The sequence below is a fragment of the Strix uralensis genome, chromosome 4 (assembly GCF_047716275.1).
Source record: "Strix uralensis isolate ZFMK-TIS-50842 chromosome 4, bStrUra1, whole genome shotgun sequence".
Taxonomy (NCBI): domain Eukaryota; kingdom Metazoa; phylum Chordata; class Aves; order Strigiformes; family Strigidae; genus Strix; species Strix uralensis.
The window spans coordinates 83,905,846-83,931,669 of NC_133975.1; the positions used below are offsets into that span (position 1 = coordinate 83,905,846).

Below are 25,824 nucleotides of genomic sequence, written 5' to 3' on the forward strand. Positions count from 1 at the left end.
CTCCCCACGAAGCCCTCTGGCTTCTCCTGCGCACAGAGAGAGGGTGGAGACTCCCCCGGGTGTCTGAGCGCGGGGCACCCGGCTCCCAGCTCACCGCTGTTTTGCAGCAGACGTGATGACACGGGTGGGACTGCCCTGCCCGGTGAGCTGAGCGAGCCGTCGGGGCTGTGTTCCTCCACACCACGCTCTTCTCTTTCCTGGCTCCTGCTTCCCTTCCACCCTCTCTGCCACCTCCTCAGCAGCCCTGCAGCACCGAGTCAGACCTGCTGCTGGTAAGTGAGTTGGTAGCAGTAGCTCAGCCCTTTTATTGAGATAGATTTAATTCGGTGTAGTGGCTTGCTTCCTCATCCATGAATTGCTTACTCTGCCATTGCTAAGGAATTAAATTCAGCAGCTGTTTTCCTCCAACAGCCAAGGAAAACACAGGGAAACGCTTGCCTACCTTTTCCCAGCTTTTCAAGGGACTTTATTTAGAAATTTGGAAATAAATTAATGAAAATATGTTTTATAAATGGGGGACGAAAGCTTCGAGGCTTAAAGTAAAACCAGTAAAAAGTCAAAAAGTTAGAATATTTTGCAGAAACTACCGTACTTGGAGTTTGCCCATGCATGTTAATGCACTGCAGCTACCATGCCTACAAATGCCGGCACACACAGAGCGCTGTTGGCTTGGTCTCCAATTAACACACAGGGCTCTTTTCACAGAAGGTAGGTTACAAATCCCTAGTAAAGCGGTTGGCAATTAACTTACAGATTGCCTGAATCTCATTATCCTTATTTACTCAAATGGTTTTAATTTCCTATGCATGTTCCTGAGAAAGAGGGCTGCACGGCCCTGGGCTGACAGTGCTAGGCTGTGCTGCCCTTTTTGCATGCCCACATCCCTTCTCTGGCCAGTCTACACCCCTGTAAACACATGTGACTAAAGAGGGAAAAAAAAAAAAAAAAAGGTTTACTTATGTCTGTGAATGTATTTATATCCAAAGTCTGATATGCACATTTGTAGTACATACGGTACTGTTTCAGCTTGCAAGTCGCAAGGCTGAACTTCGTACACATCAAAAATAAGAAAAATAATAGCTCAGTTAATTGTGGTTTCTCTGGCAGGTTCAAGTATTCAGAAAAAAAGAAAATAGGCAATTTTTTTTAAAGAGTTTGAGCCAGCTTCCTTTAGAAAATTCTTCTGAAAGCTGCTTCTATCTAACTCTTCCTCCTTAAGTAATTTCAATGCTTATTCTTTATAGAGATAAAATACTTTGAATAGCTGCCTGGATTTTAAAAAAATCAATTAAAATGCACTTCTGAATTTTGCCATTCAAAATTTTACTACCACTCCTATAGTATTGTTTTTTCTATTTGTACTGCAAATGCCTCTGGTGTTAAAAGCTTTGCAGGAAGACTGGCAGGAATGACTGTTGCTTAGCTTTTTATAGAGCAAATATCTCTTAAGACATACAAATAGGTTTACTGAAATTGCTTGAAGACCCCAGGTATGGTGTTGCTGTAGTTCAAGTCGGTTTAAATCAATGGAACTTTGTAGCACATTTTGTTGTTTTGTGGTTTTGTTTAGCACCCCTGTGTATGTAGGGAAAGTGTGACTTTGTACTTTACAAGTCTCTGAGGAATACACAGGAAAGTGACCGTCCCAAGAGTTTCATTTTCTGTGCATCAAAACGGTGGGCAAAGATATTTCATGGTAGCTTTTAAGAAAGTAGTTTCATTTTGCATTTAATAAAAGGTTAAATCTCAAGATCCAGTACTTTGCCTCCTGACAAAATTTTCTAAGACTAAATATCTCTGAAGAAAAGGTTTTTCTGTTAGGCTTGAACAGAAATTGATGCTGAAATCAGTGGCAATAAAATATTTTAGAAAGATTTGGGAAAACAAATTAAGTTTCTAAAATTCCCAAAGAGTTCATAAACTTTATATTTAGCTAAGGCAAAAATAATGTATTATACCCAGAGTTGATATGATGATGATTTGAGACACTTTATCATATTAATGAACGTTTCTGAATACATCAGTCAGTACATATTCTCATTGAATCTCCTGCTCATTTCTGATCTCAAGTAGATATTTGTAAGCCATTGGCAATGAATTCCAGAAAACTTCATTTAAATAATTGTAGTTTGCATAGAAATTGATTTGATTAACATTCATCATGGTTGTTTCTTTGTCCTGCACATGCTCTGACTTAAAAAGTTTCATGGCTGTATGTCACATGAATGAAATAAGTAATTTTTTAAACAAGGCCTAAAGCAATATTTTAAAAAATCCATTTTTTTAGGATAAGGAGCAGCTGCAAACAGCTGACAATTGTATTAGCTGTAAAGGATCATGCCCCTGTATTGCTATGGTAGAGTTTATTGCTAGATCAGAAATTGAAAGGTTGGTTTGTAAAATACCAAACTCTTTATTTCACTGCAAGTAAAAAAAATGAAAAACAGTGAAAAAAAGGCCTCCAAAAAAGAAAAGCAAATCAGAAGCCTAACTGTAGCATACAGGGTGTTATTTCCACTGTTAGCAGTTCATATTCTCTCAGCAGACTGTTAGCTGAGATCCAAATCACCACTCTCGGAGGTTTCCATGAGTCACCCAGGCAGAGCCACGGCTGCCCCAAACTCGTGTTGGAGGGAGAAGCTATGTTATGGGCCTTCCCACAGCCCCTTCACACCAGCATGTCCAGAACTTGTCATTTTGTGCTCCCAGGGAGCTGCTGTGATGGAGTCCTTGAAACAGTTATGCTCCTTTGGGAAGAGAGACAGCTAACGCAGAGTTCATAGAACAACTGATAAATAGCTGTTCAAGTTTTAAGTGAATGCCTATTCTGCAATTTCTTTTGCGATAAATTCTAGTAGCTCTGAAAGTGTAAAATGCTATTTTCAGTATTAACCTAATATCTGAAATAATAGAATTTTTTTACTTTTATAAATGGCATATGCCCACTAATACACCTTTTCCTGAAGGGGCAGCCATCAGGAGGAACAGCACACCCACAGATCCATGTCTTACACTTACAGCATCCCAGCCTGTCCCTGCAAGAAGCACAAGCACACTGCAGCTATGAAGGGCCATGCTGATTTACACCAGAGGTCCCGCTAGACTGGAGGTCCAGCCTCTACTCATAGCTGCCAGTAACCAGTGCCTTTGCAAGGGACAATACCAAAACCCACTATTTTTCTCTGGCAGATTTGGGCAGTCAGTGGGCTCAGGCCTTCCTGAATTGGAGGCCATTGAGGGACTGTCTGCCATGGATATGTCTAATTATTCTTGTAGCTGATTTATTTATCTGGCTTCTTTGCAAAGATGTGTACAATCTAATCAAAACTCAGTTGGTAAAGTAAATGTAACTTCAGTGTACTGTCTGTTCTTAAGAACAACTCTATGAAAGTAGTGTGATCCTATATTTATGAAAATAGTTTCTGATCCTGTGCTTATTGTCTGCCAGTCAAATTCAGTCTGGAAGATCGAATCTCTTGCATTCCTAAATGGAAAGTTTGTTTTCTGAAGACCGTTTCTGAAATTTCAGTGCAAGTTCACAGTTAGGTTTTTATGCTGTTTTTTGCAAAAAAAACCCCAACAAACCCAAATGAAACTAAGAAGAATTTAACTATTCTGCTGATAATGCCTGAGGTCAGACTCCACCTCACTCTTCCCAGTTGCTCATAACATTACATCAGTAACACTGCAACATTGAGCTGAGAAAAAAAATCTGATCAAGCAAAATACTGATCTAGATACCTTATAGATGCAGTGATATATCAAGGTCAGAGTCATGTTGTCCTCTGAAGAATTCTGCACTCATGTCATGCTGCTGGTTATTCAAGGGATTTTGTAATGTCTCTCTGTGGTGTTGACTCTGCGGTTGGGTATTTGGTACCCTGCTCAGCATGCTAGCAAACATCTGCTCAGCGTATGGTGACACTTCAAGTGAAAAGTTCCCATTGCAGTTCTGAATGCCCACCTCTACCTTACCAAAGCATCCTTTCAAACAGCAGTGATTGATGTCCAGACAGATTAGCCCAGAAACTACTATACAAATAGACTTATAAAATTAGCTGCTCTCCTGCAGGTAAGATAAGTCTTCTCTGGCACAAGTAGAGACAAGTGTAGGCAGTTTATCAATAAAAGGCCTTCAGACTTTAAATGTTGCTCATATAATTGATGTTCAGCTTACTCAAAATCCATTTTATCTTAAATTAAAGATAGTTCCATTATAGTTATATTTGGAACAGAGTCTATTTTCATTGTAGGAAAACTGGGCCAAGATTACTGCTTACTAAAACATTAAGATCTTATGTTTTCACCAGCACAGAAGACTGCAGTTTTATCAGAAGAGGCAACCTTGGGCTAGATTTGGGATAGCACAGATGACCCAGCCTTTACAGGCAGATAGGCCTGTTGTTGAAAGTAGGTCTTCCAGCGGTTTCACTGCGCTCATAGACACAAAGGAGAGTTCAGCTGTCTGTCAAGCAACCTTAGCAAACTGACAAGATAAGGGCTTGGGTTTTTTATGTGACCGTATGACTGCATTAAATTAAATGGGGTTTTTTTGCAAGGCTCATTTTATTAACTGCTCTCAAATTCATTCAGCGTGCCTGAAACGGTCTCATAATTTGCCACCTTTTTGCTGCAACCAGTATAACTATGCTAAGGTACAGGACTGATCATCCCAGAGCTCCTAGCTGCTCATCTCCCCCCTCAGTGCCCATGAACTACTGCATTACTAGCATTTCCCCTAGTGACAATTAAAGTAATTAGACTCTGATGAGTCAACATGATATATAAAGAGGGGGCAGTCCTGCCTCCCACCTAAACAACCTTGTGCCACTTAGGAAGCACAAAGGGGACAAAGGTCTGCATGCACAAGGGACAGCTGGGGTTGCCCCCATGGTGCAGGTGGCAGGAGCCTGGCTGAAAAGGGAGGTGAGATAACTTTAATTATTCCACAACTACCTTCTAGTTTTTACATGCAAAGCAAATCCAAGGAAGAGCATTACTTGGCAGTGGTGTCAGTTTCCATGTTCTTATACCCTTGACAAAATCATTTTGACTAAAAAAAATCAACCAACAGTTTTTAGACTTTGTTACGATTGTGCAGGAGCACTAGAGGTAGGAGGAGTATCTTTACTTTTGAACCACCCCTTTAAAAGGGCAAACTCTAAGCACATTCAAAACTAGAAAGAGGTCTGATGAACTGGACAGTCAGAAGGTGAGGTCCTTTTGGATCTCAATAATTTTGAGCCGCTCTTTTGGTGAGTCACCAGTTGGACCTGTGGTTTCCAACAAGCGTGCAGTTATGTACAGACATAAACAAAACAGGGGCAGCCCTCCAGAAAGAGCATAATGTCATGCTAGTGCCCACTGTGAGAGGTACCTAATTCCTTGTACTGGGAGAACAGATGCAGTTGTGTCTGTGGCCTGGTGCTGCTCAGGGGGGGTCTGCTGGGGGGTCCTCTGTGAGAACAGACCTGGGGCTGCCCTGTGATGAACACAGCCACCTCCAGCTGGCACCAGCGGACCTGCCGCTGGCCAAAGCTGAGCATGCCGCACCTCAATTACTGTGTTCAGTTTTGGGCCCCTGACTACAAAAAGGCCATTGAATGACTCGAGGGTGTCCAGAGAAGGGCAACGGAACTGGTGCAGGGTCTGGAGCACAGGTCTGATGGGGAGCGGCTGAGGGAACCAGGGGGGGTTTAGTCTGGAGAAGAGGAGGCTGAGGGGACACCTCATTGCCCTCTACAACTCCCTGAAAGGAGGGTGCAGAGAGCTGGGGATGAGTCTCTTGACCCAAGGAACAAGTGCCAGGACAAGAGGGAATGGCCTCAAGCTGCACCAGGGCAGGGTTAGACTGGCTCTTAGGGAGTATTTCTTTGCAGAAGGGGTTGTTGGGCGTTGGAATGGGCTGCCCAGGGCAGGGGTGGAGTCCCCATCCCTGGAGGGGTTGAAGAGTCGGGTTGACCCAGCGCTGAGGGATCTGGTGGAGTTGGGAATGGTCAGTGTGAGGTTAATGGTTGGACTGGAGGAGCTTCAAGGGCTTTTCCAGCCGAGATGATTCTGTGTCAGCAATGCTGGTAGCACCTCTCTGAAAACCTATTTAAGAAAGGGTAAAAGATGTGCAGCAGCTGTGAGAGAGGAGTGAGAAAATGTGGGACAAATGTTGGTGCAGATACGAAGGCCAGCAAGGAAGGAGGGGGAGGAGGTGCTTCACGCACAGGAGCAGAGACTCACCTCGGAGGGTGAGCATCTGGTGGACAGCCAAGGTCAACCCACCACCACAGACCATCAGGGTGGAGGGAGACTATTCTATCTCCCTAACACCGGATGTGGTGGGAAACAACATGGCAGACCCAGTTCCCCATCAGCTCTGTGTCATCTCAAAGCCTGAGCCCACAAGACCCAACCTGAGAGAGACAGACCTAGGTGAACATCTTCAAGGTCCGCAGTAGGTCCAGTGCTGAACACTGGACCCGACAGACATGTCTTTCGTCTCCATACCTAATCAAATCTGCCCCCTTCCTGTTTTTTTTCATTTATAGAGGAAAAATGGCAGAAGGCCAGCCACACCTAAGTATTCAGATGTCAGACTCGAATACAAATGGCATTCCCAGCAGGAAGCAGTCCTCACCAGACTTAGCTGGCAGGGGAGGAAGCGTACTAACTTTCCACAACATCTGCTACCATGTGAAGATGAAGACTGGATTCTTGTGTTGTCAAAAAACAGCCGATAAAGAAGTTTTGAGAGATGTCAAGTACGTATTTAAACATCTTTTTAGAGTATATGCATGTTTTATTTCTGTCCAGACAGTTGAGTCCACTCATGTCACTGAGCCATTAAGGACAATATACAGAATTTGATCAAGATTTAGAAAAATTGCATGTATGTATGGTTGCTTCATGTTTGCTATCAACTGTGCTGAATCTTTCTACTAAGCACTAGTGGTCCTCAGTCATTAGAGCTGAGCCTGTACAACAGAGAGTTCATGCTACTGGGCACCATTTCCCCTGGCCCCAGGGAGGGACAGCCCTCCTGACTGCTATCAGCACCGAGACACATGAGCTGGCTGTGGTCGTTTTATGCTACGTGGCAAGTGTGTTTAACTGAGATACCAACAGCTTGTCCTCGATGCTTGCATCTCCATCCCTAAGGTGGCCTTTGGGAAGGTTAATTTTGGGGTTTTAACTTAAAATGTTTAAGACAGTAATATAAATGAGGGTTAGATTAACTTTGAAAAAATGTAAAGTTTTCTCTTTTTTTTTTTTTTTTGTTTTTTTTTGTTTTTTCAACACTGAGCACTATGCAGTAGAGGAATCACATCGTTACGGCCTTTGTTCAATAATCTATGTATAAGGTTGCCCATTCACAGTTCAGTAGATAAGCTAAGTGGCAAGTACTAATACAACATGCCATTCTAAGTCACCCATGACTTTCAGCACCCTAACTCCAATTTCTACCATAAATATTCACCCTTTTCTGTAGCTCTGTCTGTCCTGCTTTTTGCCCATGCAATTTCCACACCTCCTAAATGTGAGCTCTTAAAATCTTTTGCACTCTCCTCAAGAGCCGTACGTTATGGTAACTCAATTGACTGACATTGGTCATTCGCAGTGATGTGAGCAGAAGGTCCCCCTTGTGCATCATTGTAAAAGACCAGTATTTAACACACTTTTCCCTTTTAGAAAATGCCACATCTGCATTTGTTCTGCTATATATTGGTTTTTTGTGTTAAAATCACTTATAATATAACATAACATATAATGTGCATGCTTCTTAATCTGTGGAACCATAAATTTCTGCAATAAGAAATTGCAGGGAACAGATGTGCATCAGGAAGAGCAAAACCAAGCCTCCTAGGATGCATGTCATTAGACCCTAAGAACAACTGTGCTGGGTCAGACACACAGCCAGGTGCTCAGTTCCTTGATACCTGGATTGCTAACCAGTACCAAAATAAACCTGGTATCATAACATACAGACAGGCATTTGTATGTGCAGTGAGATTCTTGTGTACACCAAAGCTTTTTGAGTAAAGATTTTAGAGGCTAGTCAGGAAAAATAGCAGCTATGCCTTCATGTGCTCCAGCAAAAAGGCAGCAGTATTTCTGTATACTGTATCATTTCTACAGAGTCTTTCCCCCAAATACTTAAAAACCTTTTGAGTTTCATGTGGCTTAAAATCAGAGACAGAGAAACTATCAACTTTCTCTAAGTACAGACAAATCCCTGGTATGTTCTGTCTATGGGGACCATTATTCTCTCTGCTAAGAGAATAATACCTTTAGAACTGAGTGTGGTTAAAGAAAGTGTGTTCTTCACTTCTAGAGATCCATGGGGGAAAAGCATGCATACAGGTTTTGCTACATTTTACTCCAGTTTCTCTGTTGTCTTCATTATATGATTAGTTCTTCTTCAATTAGGAATAAAAATTAAGGTGGAGTTTGACTGATCATAAATATTTGTGATCAGGCAGCTTCATTAATTCAAAAATTAATGGGATGCAGAAGGTAGTTCTACAGATAATTTGCACTAGCCTACCAGATGAAACAGTAAGAGAGATAAAAATACACTATCTATTTTGCAAAACCTATCTGTTTTGTCTTGCAGTGGCATCATGAGACCAGGACTGAATGCAATTTTGGGACCCACTGGCAGTGGTAAATCTTCGTAAGTGGCCCCTTTTCCCTGCTCAGAAATTACACCAAGGAGAAAATGAACCTGCACATATTTAGCAGTAATGGACAATACTTTCAGGGAAAGATTTTGTTTTCATTTAGGTCTATGCAAATCTCACTGGTTTCTGAGAAATACCTGAATTCAAAAAAGGCAATCAGCTTACATGACAAAGATGTAATTCAATTTTTGTCCACACTTTCCTGATACACAGTCTTTACATATCTTTCTAGGTTAAGCTCATATTATTGAACAAATGGACACAAGTGCACTATGAAATTGCACAGATCTCATTTCCTTGGGAAACCGGGACAAAAGAAACTCAGCCCGTGAAAGGTGCTGGGGATTTTCTAAATAGCAAGTGTTTAATGTGGAATGCTTTTATGTCGCTGTTCGTTCCATGAACTGGGTTTGTGGTTCAGAGAGCTTACCTCCTGCATGCTCATCTGACAAAGTAACCAACTTTTCTCCTAGTCTACTCGACATTTTGGCCGCAAGAAAGGATCCCCATGGGCTTTACGGTGACATTTTGATCAATGGAGCTCCTCAGCCTGCCAACTTCAAATGTACCTCTGGATATGTAGTACAGGTAAGTAATTTTTATCACTGTACGGATTTTATTGTCCACTTCTGACTGCAGTTTTAAGAATTTGCTGCAGCGTTGCAAGTACCTTGCCTTGATCCAGGAATTGAGTCTGGTGCAGTAGTAACTCTCCACACATCCACCCTGGGAAAGAGGCTCTGCTTTGTATTTGAGTCTCTTTCCTTAATGTTCTACAGGCAGCGGGAGTGGATGCTTTGGATCCCTCCTTGTTCTCCATTTGGGGGAACAGCCATAGGCTACCAGTACATATGGGGTATTTTCCAAGTTTGGTGCTATCTGGTAATATACAGATTGTATCTCTGCTTGTCCAGGGACAATGTCACTAAGTCCTGTTCTGAGAAAACCTTTGTCTTCCCAGGGTGGGCTGGGGAGAAACACATGTGAAGGACAAAAGAAGGAAAACCTTTTCTTTTCTTCTCTTTTCTCTTCTCTTCTCTTCTCTTCTCTTCTCTTCTCTTCTCTTCTCTTCTCTTCTCTTCTCTTCTCTTCTCTTCTCTTCTCTTCTCTTCTCTTCTCTTCTCTTCTCTTCTCTTCTCTTCTCTTCTCTTCTCTTCTCTTCTCTTCTCTTCTCTTCTCTTCTCTTCTCTTCTCCCTTTCCTTTCCTTTCCTTTCCTTTCCTTTCCTTTCCTTTCCTTTCCTTTCCTTTCCTTTCCTTTCCTTTCCTTTCCTTTCCTTTCCTTTCCTTTCCTTTCCTTTCCTTTCCTTTCCTTTCCTTTCCTTTCCTTTCCTTTCCTTTCCTTTCCTTTCCTTTCCTTTTCCTTTTCCTTTTCCTTTTCCTTTTCCTTTTCCTTTTCCTTTTCCTTTTCCTTTTCCTTTTCCTTTTCCTTTTCCTTTTCCTTTTCCTTTTCCTTTTCCTTTTCCTTTTCCTTTTCCTTTTCCTTTTCCTTTTCCTTTTCCTTTTCCTTTTCCTTCTTTTCTTTCCCCTCCCCACTACCCATGCGCATCAGCATGCTTTGCACTTTAACAAGACCTGAAGAGGTGCATCTATGAAAACCCCTTAGAAAAGTACGGTCAGCATGTTACAGAAAAGTGGTCTCTCAAACCACACAGAACTGTCTGAACTTCCTACATCTGACAGATTCCTTTTGCAAGAGACAAGCAGCTAGTATCTTAAAAATCTACCCTCCTTTGCTGAAATGAGCTTGGAAAACCTTCCCCCTACCCCACATGGACCCAAGCTCTCTCTCTTTTCCTTCCTTCTCTTTTCCCTGCTCTTACCTGCAGTGGGCTGAGGCTGCGTGAAACAAGTGCACAGTGATAGCAACCTGAGCTGTAGCTGCTCCTTAGGTCCCTTTAGCCCTTCCCTATGTCACTCAATACCTCCAAAAACCTGAATAAAGTAAGAATACTTGGAGGATAGTTTGGAATATGTTACTGTTTATGCATTTTGATATCATGCATGATGGAGGATGTTCCTGTATTGTGTTGCCTTATGAATAAAGGCAAATATAATTACGTGCATGAAATCAACTTTCTGCTCTGACACGGCATTGAAGATACACCTTACTGCATGTTCTGGCAGTTGCTACTGCCCCTCTGCATGCAAGGAAAACATAAAACACAGGCAGATGCAGTTCTCAGAGGGAAAAATAGAAATTGCTAAGCAACCACCAAGTAGCTACTCTTTTTTTTTTTTTTTTTTAATGAAGGATGATGTGGTGATGGGAACCCTGACCGTAAGAGAAAATTTGAAGTTCTCAGCAGCACTCCGTTTGCCAAAGTCAGTGAAGGAACAGGAAAAAAATGAACGAGTAAATCAGATCATCAAGGAACTGGGTTTGAGCAAAGTGGCAGATTCCAAGGTAAGGCATATAAATATGGTGCTTAAATCATGAACAAATATTAAGTGATTTATTTAATTAACCAAATGGAGCAGCATGGCACATAAAAAAAAAAAAAGTAAAATTAGACTGTCTCAGTAATACAATTATTAATAACATTTCTGTACAGACTCTGCACTGATACTGCCATATACTATTACATTGTGGGAAGGGGAAAGGTAGTCAGTGGGTGGAGAAATAGAGAACACCTCAAGTAATACTAACATTAAGAAATGGCCTATGTGTGAGGTTACATCTACATCTGTATCTGAGAGTAGGATCAAAATGTCTTACAACTCTTCCCAAATGCTGCCATGTCGATAGGATGCTGTTCACTCAGTATTAGTTATCAGGCCAAACAAGACACGTTTCTTGTTTTGTGGCAGGTTGGCACCCAGTTCACTCGTGGGGTGTCCGGAGGAGAGCGGAAAAGGACCAATATTGGGATGGAGCTAATCACGGATCCTGCCATCTTGTTTTTGGATGAGCCAACTACAGGACTCGATGCCAGCACTGCTAATGCTGTCCTACTGCTATTGAAAAGGTGATGGCCTTGGGAACAGCTTCCTGTTTTCACCACTCAACTCTGATACATTTCAGTTTTATTTGACTTAAATTACAGTTGGCATGAGCAAACAGGGAAATAAGACATGTAGTTGTTTACCACTGAGCCAAAGATGCAAAGGGGGTAGCAAAAAGGCTGTATGAATTCTCTCACTCCAAATCAGCTGCTCATAGCAGTACACAAAGCACCTTGCACAAAGCATGTACCTGCCGGGACTGCAGTTTGTCTGTGATAGCTGTCACGGACAGCTTCATTTATTTTCATGTCTGTCTGGGCCAGAAAAGTGATAAAACCACCTGTTGTACAGTCTAGTAAGGTGATCAGTTTTAATATGTACTGTAGTTAGAACACAGCTGGCTGTTTTCCCATCCCAAAATCTCAGGCCTATCTTTGGGAAAACCAGCACAACACACTCTCTATTTGCAAATTTTACATCATTTTGCATTTAGTATAAGCAACGAGGACCCAAACGCCTCTTTCCAGAGCTTTCTGTTTGCAGCAAAATCTTCCCAGCGCCTTCCCCTCCAACAACATTCCTAGCGAGAGGGAACTTTCTTTTCTCACACAGATGCTATAAATATGACCTAAATTTTTTTTTTTCTTTTTTTTTTCCTTCCTCCTCCCCTCTCTGGCACACCAAGTTAATCAAATTTAACCAAGGCTTAACTGAACTTGCATATTCTCTTATCTAAATGCCGAATTGACTTGAAAAGCTATTATCTCTGTCATTCTTCACATTCAGGATGGCAAAACAAGGAAAAACAATAATCTTCTCCATCCACCAGCCTCGCTACTCCATATTCCGACTGTTTGACAATCTGACGCTGCTAGCCGCGGGGAGAGTGCTGTACCATGGGCCCGCTCAGCATGCCATCGAGTACTTCCAGTCCATCGGTGAGCACAACCCACAGCAGGGCCAACTGCAGCAACACCCTGAGTTTGCACCAACTTGAATAACGTGTCGATAGTGATTGATCAGAACTGGACGTAGTGTGTATTAGCAAGCCCGGGACTTTAACAGGCTAAGCATTTCTCTTGGTTTTTCACCTCTTGACCTATATGTGGGTTTGGATGATAGGGCTGACCTCTAATCAACTGTTCCTGGGTGCATCTTAATTAGATAAAGCCCAGGCTAGGGTTGAGAAGGGCACATTGCCAGTTGTCACCTTGCTTGCACTGGCAGAGCTGCGTGGCAGTGCCATTTACCTCTGGGGTCAGCACAGACCTTGTGAAGCCTGCAGTGCTTACGGTGCAGGCTGCTCAAAATGTATGATGGTGTGGCTGTGTCCCTCACAGCCACGCACAGCCTTCTGCCGTCCCACAACCACCACTTAGGGCTTGTAATGCTGTCACCGCAGGCTACGAGTGTGAGCCCTACAACAACCCTGCCGACTTTTTCCTGGACATCATTAACGGAGACTCCACTGCGGTGGCAGTGAGCAAGACCGATGAAACTAACACAGGTATGAAACCCAGAGCTGCACAAAATAATCGTAACATGTATTTTGCCAGAAGGTGTTCAGTACAACAAAGAAAAATCACTTACAGGTGTCAAAACAACCAATAACCATGTTGTACAAGTGTACAGTTATTTGTATGCATGAGAGTATTAAGTACTGCTGATCCATATTGCTTTAAAGGAGAAAAAACCCATCACACTGTTCCTAAATGTTTTTTGTTTGTATGTGGAAAATGATTAGCATAACCTGAAATAAGTGCCAAATTCACATACATCCCTACTATATAAAATATTCCTGTCTATGCAAGAATAGTTTGCCTCTCATAAATAGGTATTTAGTAATTTATCATTGTTATTCATTTCTTCATAAACTGACCTGTATACTTTTGTGTCACACTCAAATTACAAGATGTTAAAGGTGAAAGAATATTTTCCTGTGCTGACGTAATGCCTGCGAATATAAGAAACTGGTTAGTTACCTCTCAACACAGAGAAAGAGATTCTTTCATCTTCAAGGCAAACCTCTGCAGAAGCAGAGACGATAAAGCAGGGCAATTGGTCCAGTTAGGGACATAATTGGATGCAGTTATGACTTGTCTTTTTTACCCAATGGAATGGTTTATCTGTTATGAAATTACTGTTTTCCTTCCCCTGAGTAGGGTGGGAAGAGGGGGTAGAGGTAGGGGACCAGTGGTCTCCTGGTGCTTCCCTGAAGTTGTGGTAAGGCAGAAATTATCCCCAAAACTAACCAATCAAATCTCACCTACGTTCAGTAGCATGCTTTTTCATCCTGTCTGTGGCTACTCATTAATAGCACACTCTTTTTTCACACGAATGAAAAGAGAAATGAAATAATGAACGTGCTATGTGTCCAAACACGCAGTTTCACTATATCTTTATGAAAGAAGCAACCAGTGTTTTACAAAAGTGCTGACTGTGTTCAGGGTCTGATTAATATTATAGCTGACAACACACTGTTTTTGTATTTGCCATTGGAGAAGCACATGCTGGACTACAGTTGAGAAAAAAAGGAACTCCAGCTGAAATTTCTTTATGACAGACTCAAAAGTTTGAAGTAGACATGTGCAGGATTACCTGGATCTGAAAGTCCAGGAGGTGTAGGATTATCTCCTCAGATCCACGAGATGGATTACTTACAGAAACCCGGAGGGGGGGCGGAAATCACATTTTGATTAAAAGTCAGATTGCTGCCAGTTTGAAACTTCATTAGCAGATAAGGGTTTACCTAGGCAGTCTGCTGTGCAGCTGCTGCCTGTAGGACAGGTTATACAGACAAACACAGAGGTTTGGTCTTATGACCAAACTCTTCTGAATTGCATGCTGTGAGACTGAGTGCAATGAATCACTGGAACTAAACACGCAAATTAATTCTTCTGGTTCGTTAGTAACTCTCCCACCCCAACATAACTCTCCTGGCTTGACTACTAAACAATCTTCCCATCTCTTACAGAAACAATTTTTTTTTTTTTAACCTTTTTAGCAGAGAGCACTGAAGAACGCACTGAATATGATAAAACCTTGGCTGAGAAGTTAGCAGAAAAATACTCCAACTCTGCCTACTACCAAGAAACAAAAGCAGCATTAGAGAATATTTCTTTGGGAAATAAAAAGAAAACAAAAGCAGCTTTCCGACAAATCACATATGCTAATTCCTTCCTTCATCAGCTGAAATGGGTGTCCAAACGCACATTTAAAAATCTGGTAGGAAACCCTCAGGCTTCCATAGCTCAGGTAACACTATTTATATCTATCCTTTTGTGGTATACATTGAATTTATTCCACTCATGCATTAGATAAGTCATTGGGATGGTTTTCCTCCTTGATATTTTGACTGCAAGAAGAATCTGAAAAAAGAGTGTTCAAGGTCTGGAAATGTGATTCTCTAGAAGGTGTCCTGAATGCTCCCAAATGAGCAGTGTGAGGGGACTGTTCAGTAATTAATTTTGGACTACTGAAAGACTTCGGGAGGCAAGATCTTTTCCAGCAGCACATTCTGCTGCCTCCAGACAGGGGCAGATTATCTCCCAAGTAGTTTCACACAATTGCTCAAGAACATTCGTCAGACTTGACTCTTAATTGTCCAGGTGTGGCACTATGGGGTGGTGGCCCTGTCACCAGGGAAAGTTAACATACTATACTTGCGTACTTAATTAAACTTCATCACACAATGAAGTGCTGGCAGTTGGCTCAAGTGTAAAAATGTTTTCAGTGTCTCATAATGTGTGTGTCTTTTGGTCATTTGACTGTTCATAATGGCGATGATGTCTTCTGGGGAAGATGTGATGAAGACTACAGTAAAGTCTAACACCTGCCAGGGAAGATGTTCTACATGACTGGCTCTGTTAGTGTTGCTTTTTCAGAAAGTGTTGATTTCTTCAAAGCTGCACATTACCTTCAAAAATAAAGAATGCCTGGCTGGCCTCTGCAGAATGACTAATCCTCAGCAATGCCTAATTCATGAGCCAAACTCTGCAGTCCCAGCACCAGCAAAACTCCCACTGCAATTCTCAGCAATTCTAGAGGAGTCAATAGAAGAACTGGGCCTGAGCCAGGGGTATAAATTATCTTCATTATGGTTTATGTAATGAGCGAACAAATGGTCAGTGTGGAGGGGAAATGAGTCCAGAATCCCCAAGGTTAAAAGGCTTTGAGTATGTGTGTGTGTCTGTATGTTGATACTATGGAGATCCTTAATAATTGCTTTGTAAAAGCTTGACCTTGTGACAAGAATTAGACTCTCAAGGATCTCCTAATACCCCAAGGTTAATGGTCCTGACTTGTTTCTCACAATCTTTTCTATCTCCTCACCCTCATTAGGGATGGATTTTACAAGCATTCTTTCAGAGGTACACGGCTCATTAAGCCTTTTCTCGTTAATCTGCTCCAAATTGGTCTTGATGTGATCCCTGCTTTCCACTGCAATTGGCTTAGGAGCTGAATTATCCCTGACATTTGCTCCTTTCGGCAGGATCTTAGCCATAGGGTACCAAGGATCAAGGGGTTTATGGTATTACAATTCACGCATTGCTTACATTTAAAAATGACAGAACTGCCTGATACCATCAGTTTTGCTGAGACTTTTGTCATTTGCATTTAGCACTAAAAAATTGTGATGTACACACTTCAGTCTTTTGAATTATATCCTTAAGACAGGTGATATCTTTGCTATTTAAGTTGTGTTACAGACTGCAAATATCAGGACACCTATAGCCTGATTGTAGTATCTTGCTCACGTTAAAAACGATCCCGTGAATAAGATGTGTGATAGAGCCCAGAAATTACACACTGTGGAGCATGAAAATAAACTGTCATCCCCAACCCTGCAGTCAGGAAAGACTGCTTTTGGTAATTGGTTGCCAAACTCAAAATAGTATTGAGGTGGCTCCAGAGAAACCCCTGCAGCAGCACCGCACTGAAGAGCCACGGTCAGCCCTAGAACTGAAGTTACCCTTGTCACTGACAGCAGATGGGGAGTCACCGACTGTCCCCAGGAGGATGAATGGTGGAGAGTATCAGTAGGGAGAAAGGAGCAATGTTGCAGTGCATCACCGATTACCTTAATTGTGACATCCAAGAATGGCTGAAACAGCAGTAGGGGAGAGGAGCTTGGCTGAGGTGCCCGTGATGCTGGGGTTCCTCTGGGGAAGGGTGTTATTCCCTCTTTCTAACCTGCCCCAACAAGCCCCTGCTATCATCGTCCTCCCATCGCTGGTGCTAGCACCCTCCCAGCACTCCCAGAGCAGTTCCCTCAGGTTATAGACCTGGCCCAGCAGGAGGTCAGGGAAAAGCTGTGATACAGCTGCAGAATGCCAGCACCACCCCAGAGAAGCTCCTGTGCTGTCCCTCCTTTCTTGCCGTCGCAGTGCTTTGTGTGCGTGAGGGAGGGCAGGCAGCACAGGGAAGCTCGCCGAGGTCTCACCAATACCTCTTTGAAGGATACCTTCTCGAAGCAAGGCTCAAAGTACTGCTGTGCTGCAGGTTGCTAACCGCCTCATTGACTCCTTTCCTAGCTTGGATGCTTTTCTCCTTTCTGAAGATGCTTCCTGTCAATCTACACTCACCCGCTACATATTTCAAAAAAATTACTTTGAAAGCAATGAGAATAATACTTTGCCTCTTCTTTTCCTTTTTACATTTAGCTGTGTGTTACTGCTTTCCTGGGACTGGTTGTAGGTGCCATTTTCTTTGGACTTAAAGAGGACTCCGCTGGACTCCAGAACAGGTTAGTCCATTTAGGTAATGAATATCCAAAAATTTGATAAAGCTCCATCACTGCACTAGGATGATGAACAGCTTGGAGGCTGAGAAGGAAACCCTCAAGATCTTTATGAGAGCCTACGTTAGTGACTTTGAAGTGAGGATGTCCTTCTGCCTCTAGGAGGGTCCCTGCAGAACTGAGAGGGGGATGCAGTTCTGCCCTGCCTTGCTGTGACCTGGACAAGCAGTCCAAATGAAGTCAGTAACGCTACTGCTGTAGGATGACATTTTTCAGTGCCAGTCAGGTTGCTGAAAACGCTGAACAGCAGACATCATATTAAAAAGGCGTAATTCAGCATGGCAGCATTTTAACAACTTTTCTACAAAGACTTCCCCAAGATAAAAAGATTAAAGATTAAAATATGCAGACCTGGCTACATAAATCTGGGTAACTAAAGCTTTGATCTTGCAACTGCTTTTATAGACACACTCGAGTTTACCAGCAGTAAGTCAGAAGGTGCACCTAAAGCTAGATTTTAAAATTATTCTGGTCTGTGTATCATTTTGACAGCTGTGTGTACATGACCTGACAATTGGGTTTGCAACTAAAAAGCTTTGGGTTCTTAGTCTTGAAACACTCCATAGCATTCACTTAAAAATGGCCCAGTTTTAAACTGGATATGAAAGTGTGAAAGCAAAGCCTTGAATTCTAGTGGCAGAGGTGAAAACAACTTCTCACATTGCTTATTCAGTTCTTCACCATTTGCATCAGACAAATGCCTCAGACTGAGAATTTTTAATGTGTCAGGAAATTCCATAAAAAGAAAAACAAGGAAAATCAGTTCATTTCCTATCCTTTGACTGCATCAGAGCACATACTACCCTTGCATGTGAATAACAAATACTGCCTGTACCACGTCTGCTCCGGGCTTGCTACAGACTCAGACTTGTAGCCAAGCCTTTTCCCATGGAATTCAGGATGGGAACATCACATACTGCCGAGCTCCAGGCATTACACCTGGATTTACGTATGCTGTAGTGGAAACACTACATTTACATCACATTTTTAATATCAGCTTGCTGTTTCCCTTTTTGTAGAGTGGGTGCAATGTTCTTTCTGACCACCAACCAGTGTTTCAGCAGCATCTCAGCTATTGAACTCTTTGTGGTGGAAAAAAAGATATTTATGTAAGTAAAACATATAAAAAGGTTATCAGGGACTACTGTTAGAGGGTTTGTTTGTTTGCCCAGCTGCAGCTAATTGTCACACCTAGGGCACAGTTTTCAAATTATTTCACTGTTAGTGCTCATTGCAAATGGACTCTTTTAGGCTGTGAGTTGTCTGCAAATCCCCAAAATGGTACTTATGATTGCAAACAGTTCAGAGTTTAAAATTATTAACATATGTAGGAAAAACCCCTGAATACTCAATTTAGGTATTGATTAACATGTTTGTGACTTGCTAGTGAGGACAGTAAATACTATCTAACTGGATTCTTTAAAGCTATGCAGAATACACTGCACAGAAAAGGGAAATTATTTAAGCTTTACCCTCTCTGTTTTGATGACACGACACATATATTTACTAAAAATTATGTGCACAAGAATCCATATTCGTTTACATATGAAAATGCCACCATTATATAGTGTGTGGCTTGCTGGACATTTGCATCACAGCCTAAACATGAAGAACTCTTTTCTTCCAGTTAGTACTAGAATTAATTTGTCTCCAAGTGAAAATAATCTTACTGGGTTTTAGTGATTAAATTTGTAATATGCTGTATATCTCTGTGTTCCAGACATGAATATATCAGTGGGTACTACAGAACATCTGCATATTTCATCTCAAAGCTAATGGCTGATTTAATACCCATGAGGACTATACCAAGCATCATCTTCACCTGTATAATTTACTTCATGTTAGGCAAGTATGGTCTCCTACAGTCTCATTACAACCCCCGTCAATAAATCAACAAGGCCCTCACATTTTATATATGTGCATGTATACATATATATTTATATAGGCTAAAGCACTACATCAGCATGGCAGCAGTTACTGCACTTGCTTCTAGCATACCATGTGGATCACAGAAAAGACACACTTTCAAAGATTTAAGCATTCATGTCAGAATCTGTGGCATGTCGTATCTCCACTGTCCCTAGAAGGAAGCGTGCCATAACCATTACTACATAGGTTTGATTTATTTCTCTTCGTTTATGGCCGTCTTGGCTTCTGGTGACTTTTACAAGATACTCCTTCCATCCTTGTGAGAACACCTATCAAAGAAAAATTTTTGTTTTAAGAACTTAATATTGTGTGAATTAATATCAGCTTGTTCTTTTTGGTGAAATGTCTTCTGGTTAGTGAGCAGACTTTGAAAATTGCTGGCACCAACATTTACAACCCTAGAACAACTTCAAACATCATCCTCAAAACATGTCCCAAGCAGACAATTTTCCTAGGGTAAAGTTTCAGGTCATGACATCCTTTTGGGATGTCCCAAAAGCTTGAAAGTATAAGCAAAATTTAAAAATAATCACATTTTGCTTTGGTCTGAGGTTTTTCCCTAAGGAATAGGAAACAAGGCCGCATCAGTATGAGATGCTCAGACTGTGAAACTGGAGTGAGATAGACCTTGCTACCAAATCCATAGCCACCCAAAGGCCACTAGGTCCCTTAGGAGAGCTCTCTGCTGGGAACAGGTGAAATGCTGTACAACTGCTGCTCGTGGAAGTGCACGAGAAACTTCTCCTTTGATAGACAACTTGAAGCCGCAGTGAAGCCTTCACCTTGGGCTCTGTGGAGTACAGTACTGTAACTTCTACCTGTTCTGCTGTCTCCAGTGTTACTGCAGTTACAGGCGTACTACTTATTCGTCCTGTCCTCTGTGGAGAGGGCATACACATATATGGGCTGTCACAAGCTCCACTGCAATCCTGGGTCTCAGTGATGTAGCCTATGCTGTTAGACAAAAGGTGTTCTGTAGGCAGGATACACTACATAAGTCAGGATAGTGTTCACGTTACGGTAGAACTTTTGGCAGGCTCATACTGAAACCCTTCTCGTTCTGATCTTTAAGGTTTGAAACCAACAGTAGAAGCCTTCTTTACAATGATGTTTACCCTTATGATGGTGTCCTACACAGCCACTTCTATGGCACTAGCCATTGCAGCAGGACAGAGCGTGGTCGCTGTAGCAAACCTGCTCATGACTATCACATTTGTTTTTATGATTGTGAGTAGCATTATTCAGTTTTCTAGACTGAATCCTGAAATCCTAAAAATGCTGAAATCTAGAAATCCTACCAGCACAGAGTTCAGCTGAATTCTGCAAAAAGACTGTGGGGTTGAGCATGCTGAATATCCTGATTTGTCTGATTTGAATATTCTGATACTGTGGGATCAAATATTCTGATTCATCCTTTTAACTAACCAGAACCAGGGGTCCGGGGATCCAGGCGTGAGGAGGAGGGAGCGTGGTTCCTCTGCCCTCTTCTCTGTGGCTCTGGCAGCCAGCATACTGCCTGGAAAGCAGCCAGTAAAAAAGAGCCACATTTCATTCACTCTCCTTTCGCTTTGCTGAAGACAGATTTGGCTGGCTGAGGGAGGACATGCAGCCTCCTGCCCTCTGAGCCCATTCCTGTAGTTGTCCTCCTCAGCTGCAGAGCCAACCGTTGGGCACGTTAGGACTGGACAACACACAAACAGCCGCAGTTAGAAGGCAGGCACCATAAACAATGAGGCAGCACTGAGCCAACGGCCAAAAACCACACTGCCTCAGACTCGGGGCACATGAGCAAAACCGAGTACACACCTCCAGCAGCTCCACATGCCTGAGTAACAGCAGGCAGTTCATGTGAACCCATGTGGGATCCACAGACAGGAAGCATCCGGGTTTAATCCATGGATGAAAGCATTCCCTCTTACTCATTTCAGGAGAGGGACCACATGGGGTTATGGCCCAAAGCTGGGTAACAGAAATTATTCCCTCTCCCCTCTTCTTCCGCTGGAAGAGTTTCTTCCTCTAGAAATGCCTCACCACTTGTTTTTAAAGAAGCGGAGTCAAGAGCTAGAGAAGAACACATGGTAACAGCATGTAATTTATAATTTGGTGGTGGTGTTGTTGGGGTTTTTTGTAATCCTTGCCTCTAGATTTTCTCTGGGTTGCTGGTCAATCTCACAAGCATCATGTCTTGGCTGTCCTGGCTCAAATACTTCAGCATCCCTCGATACGGAATGACAGTAAGTGCTGTATTTTCCTGCGCACAGACTTGCAAAAGATTTGCTAGAAAGGAATGTCTTTACTCATGATAAAGAAAACTCCAAACTTTATGAGCTACTGAGCAAAAGGTCAGCTAATTAAATACAGCCACCTCAGAACTTAGTGCAGCATCTTGAAACAAGAAAGGCTTCTCATGAACCAGCATGCACTAATGTTTAGAAGATCTAATTTCTGTAACTTGGAAACACCTCATGTGAGAGAGACACTAACAACTACTTGCACTGGAATGCTGGACAAAACGAATACAGAGTAAAGAACAATGTAATCCCTAAAACCCAGCTCGTCTCTTTTCCATCAGTCAAACAAAAATTTGCCAATCTAAAACTTTTCACCTAATTTTTGATAATTTAAACCAGGGTGACATTTTGCATAGAAATTTGGGCTTTAATATGCCTGTGCAGAAATAGTCTAGCCTGGGGGAGGTGTTAAAGCCTGGTGATGCAGGTGCATTACAGGGTGTAGACCACATGCATTCCTCTCTTAAAAGAAAAAGAATCATGCTGCTCAGTTAAAAAATGGGGATTTGGCCAACATAATAAATAGTGATACCATCATGCTTTTAGATTACATTTGAATTTAATTCTATCTCATCTTGTTAGTGTTTCATTCCTTTACCTACTAATTTCTGTTGTCTTTGTTCCTTTTATTTTAAAAGGCTTTACAAATCAATGAATTGACTGGTCTGAACTTTTGCAGCAGCAGTAACAAAACAAATTTAATCAGCAACGATAACTATCGACAGATAAGGCAGCCGTAAGTATTTCGGTATATGTCGTGGATGAAAGTATTAACATGGTAATGATTTAGCAGCAAATCAAGATTTATTCATGTCTAGCAGCACTTAATCATTAACCAATTTAAAGATTTACAAGATAATTCAGTAAAATATGTTATAACTAAAATAGCAACTTAACTACAGATTCAAAGACAAGATTCACACTAACCTACTATATGGTACCTTAAATCGATACATATATACATGTGCATTCACAAACAAGACGTACAAACACACAGACAGAAAAAAATATTTGGATCCAGTGGAATCAGGATGTGCCCACACTCGTGAAAATAACTGTGTATACCCAAAAACACTGGTAAGCAGCGAGAGTGGGTGAAAGAGAAGCTAGCTTAAAGCTAAAATTTCCCTCTTCTCGAGTTTAGAGTAAATACTCACAATGCATCAGCATTCCTCAATGGGCAATAATTGAGACTCGAGTGGGTTGGGTTGACTTGGCCCTGGCCTCCCATCAGCTCTAACGGCAGATGGTACCTTGAAGAGTTAATACCTGAGAAGCATCCCAGCTGGGGAGATGGTGGTCACAGGCCTGCTACATTCCAGGAGAGTTCCAAGGATCTCACCTGGGGTCACTGTTTATAGGGTTCAAGATAATTAACTTCCATCAGGTAATTTTCACTCTGACCCAGCTGAAACAATGAGGCATTCTGGTGTCTTCCACCAGTTGCACAAGAACTTGATGGGTGTCAGTTCTGCTGGTGTTCTCAATTGATAGGGACAGCAGAAGCTAGGAAACTCTGGTTTACTGTCATCATCAGTGCTTATGTTCTCAGGCTGGTATGTGGCCCAGGAGGGGGTTAGAATCACAGTAATCACCGAGTGGCCCAGGAGGAGGGGAGGAATTGCACGACCACAGTACATTAAAATGAACCCCACCACCAGTAACTTACAAAGTCCTACAGCATTAGTCTGTGAGATACTCGCTGATGACCAGCAGAATCTGTGAGGTTTTTTACAGAAAATGAAGTTTTGACTGGGTTTTTGCATTCTGCGGGCAGAGAACATTTTGTTTATTGTCATATTTAGTACTTACTAGAAATGTCTGGTGTTATGTTTCTCACTTGTCTTTAAACTGCATTTACTGAAACACATACACACACACTACAATTATACAGCCTCACAAAACCCATTTCAGCTTCCTGCAGGAAACTGATTGGAGCTACAAGAAAACCAAATTTACAAATAGAAAATAAAATAGTAACATATAGCTAGTGTTTGCTTGGCCTACTGTAGGCATCAAATCACACTAAAACTTTTAGGGATCTTCCTAGATACTTCAAACTGGCTAAGTTTATAAATGTGTGTGTATTTATCTGCAGGTGGTGTACTGGAGATGAATATCTAAAAAATCAAGGCATTGATGCGAGTAGCTGGGGCCTGTGGCAGAACCACCTGGCCCTCGCCTGCACAACTGTGATATTCCTTATCATTGCATACCTGAAACTGCACTTCATGAAGAAGTTCTCCTAAAACCAGAATGAAAAAAGCAATTCCCACTGTTCAGTACTTTGATAAACTGACTGTGCAACTGACTTGATTCTTTTTTAAGACACCTTCCTTTTTACTTTTGTGATTACACAAGTCAACAATGTGAATGCCATCCTTGTATATTAAATACTTAGTATTAATGCGTTTTGCTGAAATGTCTAACATGCCTCAGTTCTCCGCCATAAAAATTACACAATTATTCGTTACTTCAAGAGACTATTCAGTCTTTCTGCACGTTCTAGCTTTGGATTTCTTAAACAGTGAAACTAATTTTTAACGGCTTAACCTGAAAAAAATAATGGTTCCATACTTTAATTAGCACCTAGATTCACTTGCCAGTAATTCAGTCCAAAGTGCTGCTTATCAGGACACCATCAAGTGCAGTCTTGAGTGCTAACGTGGTCACAGCCTGGGTGAGACAGCGACAAAACAATCCTCTCCATCCCAGTGCATGTCTCATGCCTGTTTCTATTTGGGAATATTACTGCGCTAGAGTGTACTTGATTGATGCCATGAAGTTTCTTCTTACTAAGCTTGAGCGGTAGAAACACTTTGTTAAATAAAGGCGGCCGTGTACTTTCTTACTCTGCCAGTTTGCGTAATCCTCATGCCGAAATCTGCATTTTCTCTGCATAACTGCAAGTCATCTTCACTGTGCCGTTATTGCTGCTGTCAGGAGTTCTTAGTCTTTTTTACGGTGACCCATTTCACATGTACAGCTAATCAGGATGGTACCACACCTGCAAGAGCCCGTAGGTGGCAGGAAGCCTTTCCTGGCAGGCCAGCTTTTCCTCTGGCCACACACAGCAAGGGTAGTTTGTCTCCTTCCACTTGCTACACACGCAGCAACGCTTCCAACTTCCCTTATCGCTCATTATTATTTCATCCAATAGTTTGCTCTGTTTTAAAGACCAGATGCTTAATTTTCACTGTCACCCCTCCTCGAGTTGATTTAGGAGGTGCAGTGCAGTGACGTTATAAGGGAACACTTGCCAATCTGTAGCACTCCACCAGTGTACCTGCCCTCTTCCAGGAAAAAATCCACATGCATGGCTTATCCTCTACCTTGTAGCTGACCCAGCTTTCTCCTTGTATGCATTGCTTCTGCAATGTTTGCCCTAGTTTGTAGGGGTCACACACAGTGACATGTGTGTGAAATTTCTTCGTGCTGTCTGGCTTTTGTTAGTTTTTATATCAACTGATTTTAACTGGGCCAGCTCTCGTGCTAATACAAAGCATAAACTCAACCACCATACAAATTATTGTTACACTTTTCTATCTCTAAATTTATTAGCATTGCATTTAAATTACAGTGCATTAAAATAAGTTACCCCCCAGTGAAGCGTGGCATCCTTCTGCCAGTTTTCCGGCATGTTTTCTCCCTGTGCAAACATCAGTGAGCTCAGCTCCTGCTGAAGTCAGCGACTGCCTTAGTTACGCTAGGACTAGCTGCGGTCACACATACATAGCTGAGTTCCTTCTGCCTTCTCCTCCCTGTACTTAAGTACTTTTAATCTTTTTCCTCAGCCATAGTTTCAAGAAACTTTCTCAACCTTATTTCTCTTACACTGCTCCTTCCAGGATGGTTGCAGTTTTACATCTGTTTCAAAAATTATTCAAGGCAGAGCGACAGAACTGGAAACACAGTATGAGTGCATGCTCCCCTTTTCTGTAAGAAGTACTTGGTTTGGAAGCAGTTGTGCAGACCATTTAACAGTTGGACTAGATGATCTTCAAGGTCCTTTCCAACCTAGATGATTCTGTGATTCTGTGACCTGGAGCAGCAAGAGTGAAGGAGAACAGGAAAAAACCTCCGTTGTTCTCCAGCCTCCCTTTGCAAGCCTTGCAATGAGTATCATGGAACACTACAATAGTAATCTGTAGCTGTGCTCTAAAATATTTCACTGAGTTTTGAGACAAA

At 42.0% G+C, this 25,824-nt stretch overlaps 1 protein-coding gene across 4 annotated transcripts; it reads left to right on the forward strand.

The window, feature by feature from the left end:
* Positions 1 to 25,824, forward strand: ABCG2 (ATP binding cassette subfamily G member 2 (JR blood group)). Of its 4 annotated transcripts, none has more exons than XM_074867502.1 (16): positions 1 to 272; positions 6,540 to 6,752; positions 8,606 to 8,665; positions 9,146 to 9,260; positions 10,925 to 11,077; positions 11,482 to 11,639; positions 12,403 to 12,554; positions 13,019 to 13,123; positions 14,624 to 14,871; positions 17,280 to 17,362; positions 18,436 to 18,525; positions 19,137 to 19,261; positions 20,418 to 20,572; positions 21,490 to 21,579; positions 22,275 to 22,372; positions 23,735 to 25,824. In XM_074867502.1, the coding sequence occupies exons 2-16, from the start codon at positions 6,547 to 6,549 to the stop codon at positions 23,883 to 23,885; spliced, it is 1,989 nt and encodes a 662-aa protein (XP_074723603.1). In that variant the 5' UTR covers positions 1 to 272; positions 6,540 to 6,546; the 3' UTR covers positions 23,886 to 25,824. The 4 variants fall into 4 exon arrangements, 3 of the variants coding, with proteins under 3 accessions (XP_074723603.1, XP_074723602.1, XP_074723604.1); XM_074867501.1 differs by having other exon boundaries at positions 3 to 272; positions 14,621 to 14,871; XM_074867503.1 differs by lacking the exon at positions 18,436 to 18,525 and having other exon boundaries at positions 3 to 272; positions 14,621 to 14,871.

Coding starts and splice junctions, on each gene's coding strand:
- ABCG2 (XM_074867501.1), top strand. CDS start 6,547: ATGGCAGAAGGCCAGCCACACCTAAGTATTCAGATGTCAGACTCGAAT. Junction 14,872..17,279: donor CTCAGGCTTCCATAGCTCAG/GTAACACTATTT, acceptor TTTTACATTTAG/CTGTGTGTTACTGCTTTCCT. Junction 17,363..18,435: donor TCCGCTGGACTCCAGAACAG/GTTAGTCCATTT, acceptor CCCTTTTTGTAG/AGTGGGTGCAATGTTCTTTC.